At 37.5% G+C, this 9,604-nt stretch overlaps 1 protein-coding gene across 4 annotated transcripts in view; it reads left to right on the forward strand.

Annotated features, from left to right (window-relative positions):
- Positions 1-9,604, forward strand: part of LOC107653749 (remodeling and spacing factor 1-like) — a 17,328-nt gene that overhangs the window by 1,788 nt on the left and 5,936 nt on the right. For 2 of the 4 annotated variants that reach the window (XM_016440563.1, XM_016440562.1), the window contains exons 2-15: positions 665-756; positions 938-1,030; positions 1,180-1,385; positions 1,558-1,703; positions 1,797-4,375; positions 5,603-5,860; positions 5,942-6,046; positions 6,134-6,213; positions 6,373-6,427; positions 7,202-7,311; positions 7,395-7,462; positions 7,551-7,758; positions 7,840-8,033; positions 8,398-8,577. In XM_016440563.1, coding sequence (XP_016296049.1) covers positions 665-756; positions 938-1,030; positions 1,180-1,385; positions 1,558-1,703; positions 1,797-4,375; positions 5,603-5,860; positions 5,942-6,046; positions 6,134-6,213; positions 6,373-6,427; positions 7,202-7,311; positions 7,395-7,462; positions 7,551-7,758; positions 7,840-8,033; positions 8,398-8,577 — 4,374 coding nt within the window. The remainder of the gene's footprint in view (positions 1-664; positions 757-937; positions 1,031-1,179; positions 1,386-1,557; positions 1,704-1,796; positions 4,376-5,602; positions 5,861-5,941; positions 6,047-6,133; positions 6,214-6,372; positions 6,428-7,201; positions 7,312-7,394; positions 7,463-7,550; positions 7,759-7,839; positions 8,034-8,397; positions 8,578-9,604) is intronic. The other 2 variants (XM_016440565.1, XM_016440564.1) reach the window with 1 other exon arrangement.

The following is a 9,604-nucleotide window of genomic DNA, read 5'->3' on the forward strand; positions in this document are numbered from 1 at the left end:
AACTACTTAAGTCTGTGTGCATTGAATTTATTTAATACACGAGTTTCACAATTTGAGTTGAATTACTGAAATAAATAAACTTTTCCACGACATTCTAATTTATTGAGATGCACCTGTATATAATAGAGACAGATAGATTCTGCCAGTCATCATAAACATATTTATATGAATACTTCAATGAAACATGTAGGGGACTATGGCAGGTACAAGAACAACAGCAATATTAAATGTCCAGGAAGGCGTTTATCATTGTGCAGTTACTTTAAATGCAAATCTAATGTTCATGCATGAATAAGTTACACACTAGTGGTTACAAACCATTACCAGTTTCTCAGGTTTTGGTGCCCTAAAGGAGTGGTTCTTAAATCCTGAAATGGCATTAGTATTACTTTTTTATCTTGTAACTTTTTTTTTTTTTTTGCTGATGGATATAAATGATCCTACTGTGGCTACTTAAGAAGTTGGACCAAACACTTAAGAACACAGATGTGTTAGTGTTAGTTATGTTGCTGAATGAACAGATACACAAATCAGACAGTTAAATATTCAGTCACAACATTTTGAGAACCGCAAACCTAAAAACTAATAAGATGTGTTATGGCTGTGTAAATTATAAGTATGCGTTACATGTTGCTTTAATATAGAAATACTTGTATGTCCTCAGTACCCAAACTCCTCGTGGATCTTCATGTGAAGTTACTGAGGAAAACTGGCAAGTCTGTGTCGGCAGACAGATGGGAGAAAAATCTCATTAAGGTGAGTAAATCAGTGTTAACAATTAATTAAATATTTTAACAATCACATTCAAACAGCTGTGAATTATGGACCATTTCATAATGAATATGTGAATAGCTGTGAGCACAATGAGCACTTGACAGTGTTGATTCAATATTAGTCTCATCAATGTTTAATTTTTGATTTCTTTATTACTCTGTAGATCTGTCAGGAGTTTAACACCACATGGGCATGGGAGCTGGAAAAGAAGGGTTATCGAGAGATGACAGTGGAGTGTAAGACAGGAATACTGAAGGTAAGATGGGAATATCTGTTAATGTCACACCACCGAATGAAGTTGCATTTGCGCCTCACATCCATCTGTAAAAACTGTTGTTGTATTTGTAATGTATTTCTGTTTTTATTAACCCAATGTAACTTTTCAATGTTTTGTTTTTCAAACAGTACTTGTGTGAATGCCAGTTTGATGACAATGTCAAGTTTAAAACCGCTATCAATGAAGAGGACCCAGATAAAATGCGTCTTCAGCCAATCGGCAGAGACAAAGATGGCCTCATGTACTGGTTCCAGCTTGATCAAGACCATAATGTAAGGGTCTATGTGGAAGAACAGGATGATCTGGATGGGTCATCCTGGAAGTGTATAGTAAGGTATGCATTCTGCGATCAATTCCAGTGGCATTAAAAACCACTTCTTCATAACATGGCATGCTACATAGTGTTTTCGCTGACTGTACTGGATGGCTTTTAATTTGTCCGAAAAACATGCCAAATGACAGTAACAGATACATTAAAAAAACAACAACTTTATTTTCCATTTCAGAAATAGAGACAGCCTGGCTCAAATCCTTGGACTGTTGAAGACTCAGATTGATCCAGCACTTTTGGTAAAGAAGGATCAGGAGGAGGGCTCATCTAGTAACTGTCCGAACCCAGAGAATGAAGAAGACAAGAAAAAAGGAGCTGAAGGTATCTAAAAATTAATATGAAGTATTGACTGAACACAGCTTGAGTTAGGATTGTTTTACTGATTTGTTTTATCTCTGTGTTTTTGGATTCCAGTGGAGATCAGAGATGAGAAGTCACAAAATGATTTATCTGCATCTGAAAATAAGGAAAACATCTTGGAGAAGGAAAATGCAAAGCAAGAAGATGCAGAGACCACAGATGCTTTGTCGGAAAAAGGCTTAAAGGTGAAGGAAGAGCTGCAGAAACATTCGGAGACGGCAAACGGCACTAATGGATCGATCAAAGAAGAGCCACAGGATGAGGATGAGAAAGTCAAGGACTTGTCAACACCTTCACAGAATGCAGAACAGACAGAGGATGTAAAAAGAAAATCTTTAGAAGAGACTCAAAGAGCTTTGAAAAATGACCATCAAGCTAAAATCCCCCTGAAAAAGCGGGAAATGAAACTAAGGGAAGACTTTGACACCAGTAGCATGGGAGTACGAAATGCTCCTCTTGCTCCTGTGAAAGAATCACTGACATGTTTTGATGACAGCAGATCGAATGCTGAAAAGATCAACGGTCATGTCCCTCACCTTACAACATCTGAGAGTGAAACGCAAAAAGGGTCAGAGAGTCTTCAAAAAGAAAGCATAGAAGAGAATAATTCTGAGAAACTCCCTCTTGTTTTAGATGAATCCAAAGAGAGAAAAAAGAAGAGAAAGGATGACCAGACGGAAGAGAAGATGGACACAAATGAAACCAGATTGTGTGCTGAAGAGCAGATGGAAGTGAAGAAATCTGAGGAATCCTTTGCCGCCACTGCAGAAGAGAACAAGGAAAAATCTGAAACTTCTCAATCTCATGAAAAGATCCTTGGAGAAGAAAAGCCCTCATCAGTAAGTGAACAATCAGAAAAGACACCTGGTTCTGAAGACGTAACTGACAATAAAAAGTCTCCCAGTAGTGATGGTACAGATGCTACTGAAGTAAATACGTCAACACTGCCTGGAGAGTCAACAAAAGAAGAATCAATGAAAGATCTCCCAAACAAGGAGTCAACGATTGAGCTCTCAAAAGAAGAAGACACAGAAGATCTCCCAAACAAAGAATCATCAAACGATCTAACAAGAGACAAGTCAGGGAAAATTCCCCTAAAAGATGAGCCAGCAAAAGATCAGTCAACGAAACATCTCTCAGAAGAAGAGACATCAACTGAAAAGTCAACTAAAGACTTCTCAAAAGAAGCAGTGAAAGAATCATCAAAAGATCTCGCACGAGAAGAGTCAATAAAAGATCTTCCAAAAGAAGAGTCAATTAAAGATCTCTCGAAAGAAGAGACATCAAAAGAAGAGTCCATGAAAAATCTTCCAAATGAACAATCCAAGAAAGATCTCGCAGAAGAAGAGTCACACAAAGTCCTCACAGAAGAAAGTCAGCAATCTCCCAAAGACTCCAATAAAGACCATGAAAAACCAGATCCAACTGCTTCCACGCCATTGGAAACTGAACTATTCCAATCATCTAAAACAGAGGAGTCTTCTTCCTGTGAAGTAATCAAACCACATTCTGGCACAGAAAAGCCAGTGACCACTGAAGAAACGAAACCTCATCACAGCTCTGCAGACACTACCACAGAAAAAGAGCCAACTGCCATTGTCTCAAAAACTGAAAAACAGTGTATATCTGAAGGAGACAAGCTCTCAACCAATGGAGAAAGTGAGTCCATTGCCTCTAAACCTTCTGAAGAGACAGATGGCCCTCAAGACAAAGTGCAAGAGCAGTCCGAATCCCCTAAGCCAGCATCTAGTGATCTTGAAAAATCATCTGTTTCTGATTCAACGAATAAGCCAAGCACACCAAAAACCACAGAGAAAGTAGACAGTGAGGAAAAATGTGATACAGCTGAAACTGATAAAAATGAGGATTTGGAAACGTCAAAAGATAAGGATGAAAAGGGTGAAGCTGCAAACAGCTCAGAAGAGTCTGCAGTGAAAAAATCGGAAGAAGTTAAAGCTACAGAACGACCCAATGAATCCAACAGTTTGGAGAATCCTCCTTCTGATAGAGAACATGAAAAGGAACCCGATTCAAAGGAAGGGAACAAAGAGAAGCCAATGGAAGTTGATAAAATTCAGTCAGCTATTGAGGAGGGATGTGAGACTACAACAGCAAGAAAGAAAGAAACTGATGTTCCTGTGGATCAGAACACAACCTCAAGCAAACAATCTAAGCAAGACGCAACTTCTGAAGAACGTGAGGCTCCCGGGGATGATCAAGAAAAAAGCACTGCTGCTGTGAAAAGCAGTAAAAGACAAGGACGGCCTCCAAAGAAAGCTCTGGAGAGTCAGGATGAGGATAAAACAGGCGAAGAACAAGAAGAAAAGGCACAACAGGAAGGAATTCGCATGAAGATCAAAATCCCAGCTCTCAGGCGGAAGGCAGAACTTCAGAGAGAAGAGGTGAGGGGAGATTCAGAGTCTGAGGTGACTGACGGCAGGTGCTTGAGGAGATCTCCGAGAATCTGCAGACCCACCGCTAAAGCTGTGGAGATCCAGGACAGGAGGGTGGAACGGAAGCAGGCGACTCCGGTGTCGGAGAAAGAAAAGGATGAAAACGAAGACAAAGAGGATGAGGATTCTGTACCAAGGAAACCACGGAAAGCTGAGCCAGATGGCCAAACAAAACCAAAGGTTTGAGTACCTTTTGTTTTTTTGCTTAAATATATGTCCCTGGACCACAAAACCAGTCATAAGGGTCAATTTTTTGAAATTGAGATTTATACACCATCTGAATAAATAAGCTTTCCATTGATGTTTGGGTTTGTTAGGATAGGACAATATTTGAAACTATTTGAAAACCTGGAATCTGAGAGTGTAAAAAATTCTAAATATCGAGAAAATCATCTTTAAAGTTGTCCAAATGAAGTTCTTAGTAATGCATATAACAAATAATCAAATATCAAAGAATCAAATAATAAAAAATTAGTTTTTGATATATTTACGGTACTAGGAAATGTACAAAATATCTTCATGGAACATGATCTTTACTTAATATCCTAATGATTTTTGGCATAAAAGAAAAATCGATAATTTTGACCCATACAATGTGTTTTTGGCTATTGCTACAAATATACCTGTGCTACTTAATACTGCTTTTGTGGTCCAGGGTTACATATATAGCTCTTTTTTTTTTTTACTTTTTTTTTTAAATACCGTTGCCTCTTTTTTTAATGATCACTTAAAAGTTAATCTTTTAAGACATGATTAATAACAGTTAAATGTGTCTTTAGCAAATCTCAATAAATATTAATTCATCATAAATTCAATGTTAATTTATTCAATTAACATTGCAATGTTGTGATGACTATATTCACTTGTAGCAATAAAATGGTTGATTGTAGTTTTTAGTGTTTTTATTTTCCATTTACTTAGGTAATATAGTGTAGAATTAATATCTGCAATTTATTGGCCATAACAAAATTAACAAAAAAGCAGTAACATTGTGCAATATTATTACAATTTAAAATAGATGTTTTCTATTTTAATATGTAATAATGTTTTTTTTTATGTGAGGCAAAGCTGAATTTTTAGCAGCATGAATCCAGTCTTCAGTGTCACATGGTCCTTCAAAATCATTCACATATGCTGGTTTGGTGCTTAAGAAACATTTCTTATTATTATTAATGTTAAAAACAGTTGTGCTGCTTATTATTTTGGTGGAAAACAAGATGTTATTTTCAGGTTTCTTTGGTTTTTTTTGTAGCATTATAAATGTCTTTACTGTGACTTTTGATCAATCTAATGGGTCCTTTCTGAAAAAAATAAAATTTAAAATTAATTTATTAAAAAAAACAACCTTTTGAGTGGTAGAGATTTCATAATTGAAGGTCATTCATAATGTAACTCATCATTCAACAGGTGGGGAGACGTCGGAAACGACAACCATGGTCTCGCATGAGACGTAAAAGGAAAAGTTCTGACGAGGAGAGTGAGGAAGAGGAGACGGAGGAGGACGACAGCGATGAAGACTATAAGGTGGAGAAGAAGACCAGGAAAAGAAGGAGAAACCGAAACCGAGAGCGAAACAGCTCTGACTCCTCTACCTCTTCATCAGAAGATGATGAACCCAATGACGACCCCTGCAAACACTGTGGCCTTCCCAACCATCCCGAGCTGGTGCGACACTCTTCTGCAAAATATCTTCATCTTCTCACAGTCAGAAGTGCTGCTTTTAACCTCTCGTTTCTGTTCCCCTAGATACTCCTGTGTGATTCCTGTGACAGCGGTTACCACACTGCCTGTCTGCGGCCTCCGCTCATGATCATTCCAGATGGGGAATGGTTCTGCCCCCCCTGCCAGCATGTGAGTCAATTTAGATTTCAGGATTTCCTTTACAGAAAGGCACAATTCTGGCTATTCAAATGCTGATGATCTTAATTTCTCTTGCAGAAGCAACTTTGCGACAGGCTCGAAGAGCAATTGCAGAATTTGGATGCCGCTCTCAAAAAGAAAGAACGTGCAGAGCGAAGGTGAATAAAGAGTGGATTAGTTTGAACTAGTTGCAGAAAAGTTCCTAAATTAGTCCAGTTAACCTTTATCAGTCTGTTAATCTATTGTGCAATGGGATGATGGCCTATGTGAGAAATTATTTGTGAAATGTCAGAAACATTGTCATTCTTCTCTCACAGGAAAGAGCGACTGGTGTATGTTGGCATCAGTGTAGAGAACATCATCACACCTTCCGTAAGTGCCCACAGTGCTTATTGAAGTTTGTGGATACTTTGGTATGAATATTTAATGGAAAATATTTTTTTTCTTTTTTACAAAAGAGCACTTAAAAGTATGAAATGTCTGCTATCACAAAGCTAAACTATTATTTTAAGATAGTAGGATAGATTTGAGGAAATGATACAGACATAGAAATTGTATTTTTACCTTTTAATCCTAATTACCATTTTTAATTATAAAGAAATATTTGGAGTATTTTCAATTCTATAATGCATGATCGTCATTTTCACTACCGTTTTACCATGATTTTTGTTTTTGAAAGAAGTGGTTTATGCTCACTAAGGCTGCATTTATTTGATCAAAATACAGTAAAAACTGCAATATTGAGAAACATTTTTACAATTTTAAATAACTGTTTTCTATTTTAAAATGCATTTTATTCCTGTGATAGTAAAGCTGAATTTTCACCAGCCATTACTCCTCTCTTTAGTGTCATAATGTGCTGATTTGGTGCTCAAGAAACATTATTATCATCAATAAAAACAGCGGTGCTGCTTAATAGTTTTGTGGAAGCTGAGATAAAATTTTCAGGATTCTTTTTTCAGGAAACAGTTTGTTAAAACACATTTATTTGACATTGAAATCCTTTATAACATTCTAAATGTCTTTACTGTCACTTTTGATCAATTTAATGCATCCTTGCTAAAGTGAAGTATTAATTTCTTTAAAAAAATCTTCCCTACCCCATGGTAGTAAAACTCTGTAGTTATACATATACATTTTTTGAAGGTGGAAGTGGAGGAAGAAAAGGAGGAGGTGGTGAAAGAGAAGAAAGATGCAAAGAAGAGCAAAGGTTGGGGACGGAGATCAACCAGGGCAAAGAAATACATAAGCTACAGGTATGTCATTCTACCTGCTCATTATCTTGTGCTGTTTATACATAGTCGTTAATATTCACTGTTTATTGTTACATTTTTGTCAGATTTGATGAGTTTGATGAAGCGATTGAAGATGCAATCGAGGAAGACATTAAAGAAGCAGAAGGTGGAGGTAGAGGAGCATTTTCATACATCACACTAGTGTTGATATTTGAGCTTGGATATGGAAGTTTAGACTGATCAAAGATGTCAATACACAGGAGCAGGCCGGGGGAAGGACATGGCGAACATCACAGGCCACAGAGAGAAGGACATGTCCACCATCCTACAGGAAGATGGGAAGGAGAACGGGCAGCCGCGGCGAACCAGTGCAGCTCAGAAGAAGAAGCGGCGGCGTCTCAACGATCTAGACAGCGACAGCACTGTGGACGAGGAAGAGAGTGAAGACGAGTTCCGTCTCAGCGACAGGTAATGTTAAACAGCTTTTAATTCAAGAGAATCACAGAGTCTTGTCAATGAAATAACACTTACTCTGCTCTGATTGGTCAGCAGTTCAGAGGATGAGGAGTTTGCGGCCTCTGATAATGACGCGGAGAGTGAAGCAGAAGTCCCGTCCTATGAGGATAGTGACTTCGGGAGCGATGTTGTCCGCCCGCAGAGAAGACAGCCGCCACGCAGAAGACGCAGACCGAGAGGATACTCCGAGGAGGAGGAGCTGGAAACTGATGAAGAGGAGGAGATGGGTGAGACGTTTAAAAAAAATAATAATTTTTTTAATGCAAAAAAATTATACTAATACAACCCTGTTATTTATTCTGACAGTTTTTTTTATATTGTAGAAGTTTTATTCTTTTATGTAGTTTTATTTTTTTATTTAATTGTGTAAAAATAAATATAAAAAATTCAAATTAAGAGTCTCGGATATTTAAAAATTAAAAGCTGTTATAATATTTATGTTTGAACTGCTGAGGTAGACAAATAGTGTTTTCTGAAGGTGAAAACCTTTTGTTGAAAAAATTGGATAAAAAATTTGTGGTTTACTGTTTGTTCACTGATATTTCTGTTTGTTTGTCTTGTTTTGTGTGTGTGGGGGGGTGTTGCATGCAGCGACTGAAGGCTCTAGTGAATTCAGTGACAGTGACCTGGACGTCCGCTGTCGGCGGTCCTATCGGAGTCGTAAGCAAGAGGTGAATTACTGTGAAAGCTCAGATTCTGACGGCTCACAGGCCAGCACCAACAAAGACAAAAAGAAGAAACGCAGACGTCTTTCCAGCTCCGACAGCGAAGGTCAGTGCCATTTACACCTATGCATTTTCACAGCATAAGGCTCAATCATTATATAATGTATACTATATACATTATACATTATACTATTCTATAAAATAGGAACATGACCGTAATGTAACCAGTATCTTATATAATATTGCTAGAATTATTCTATGGTCGACTGATAGAGGTTTTTCAATAGCTGGTAGCTATACATAGAAACCTGGATGACTGATATGTACATAGTATACTTTACCATTCAAAAGTTTGGAATCAGATTTTTTTTTTTATTGTTTTTGTTTGTTTTAAAGAAATTATTACTTTTATTCAGCAAGGATGCATTCAATTTTATTCAGCAAGGATGCATCAGTTAAAAGTGACTATAAAGATTTATGTTACAAAAGATTTCTACTTAAAGGGTTAAGCCCCGTTCACACCAAGAACGATAACTATAAAGATAACGATATTAGCGTCCACACCAGCGAACGATATCGTCTGTTTATTCTAAGCGCACGCTCATCTGCCGCTTTAAATTCTTGAGCTCGTTACAGCAGGATGGATTCTGATTGGCTGTCAGTGTTTTATCGTTCATCAGCTGGAAAAAATAGTTTTGAAAGTGATAACGATATCGTTCCTCTGTATCGTTATCGTTATAGTTGTGGTGTGAACTATGCTATTCTTTAATATTGAGAACGATTTTTAGAACTATATCGTTATCTTTATAGTTATCGTGCTTGGTGTGAACGGGTCTTTACTCCACCCCAAAATGAAAATGTTTTCATTAATTACTCACCCTCATGTCGTTCCAAACCCATAAGACCTCTGTTCATCTTCGGAACACATATTAAGCTTTTTTTTATGCGTTCTGAGAGCTCTCTGACCCTCCCATAGACAGCAATGTAACACGATCAACGTCCAGAAACCACACCACACGGATATGTATCGTTTTTGTTTTTGTTTAAATCAAAAATGTAAATAAACGTAGAAAACATATCCGTGTGGTGCGGCTGACACAGAACAGCATACGCTGTTTGCGTTCAGTGGATAC

This window comes from Sinocyclocheilus anshuiensis, unplaced genomic scaffold, assembly GCF_001515605.1.
Source record: "Sinocyclocheilus anshuiensis isolate Anshui unplaced genomic scaffold, SAMN03320099.WGS_v1.1 scaffold315, whole genome shotgun sequence".
Classification (NCBI taxonomy): domain Eukaryota; kingdom Metazoa; phylum Chordata; class Actinopteri; order Cypriniformes; family Cyprinidae; genus Sinocyclocheilus; species Sinocyclocheilus anshuiensis.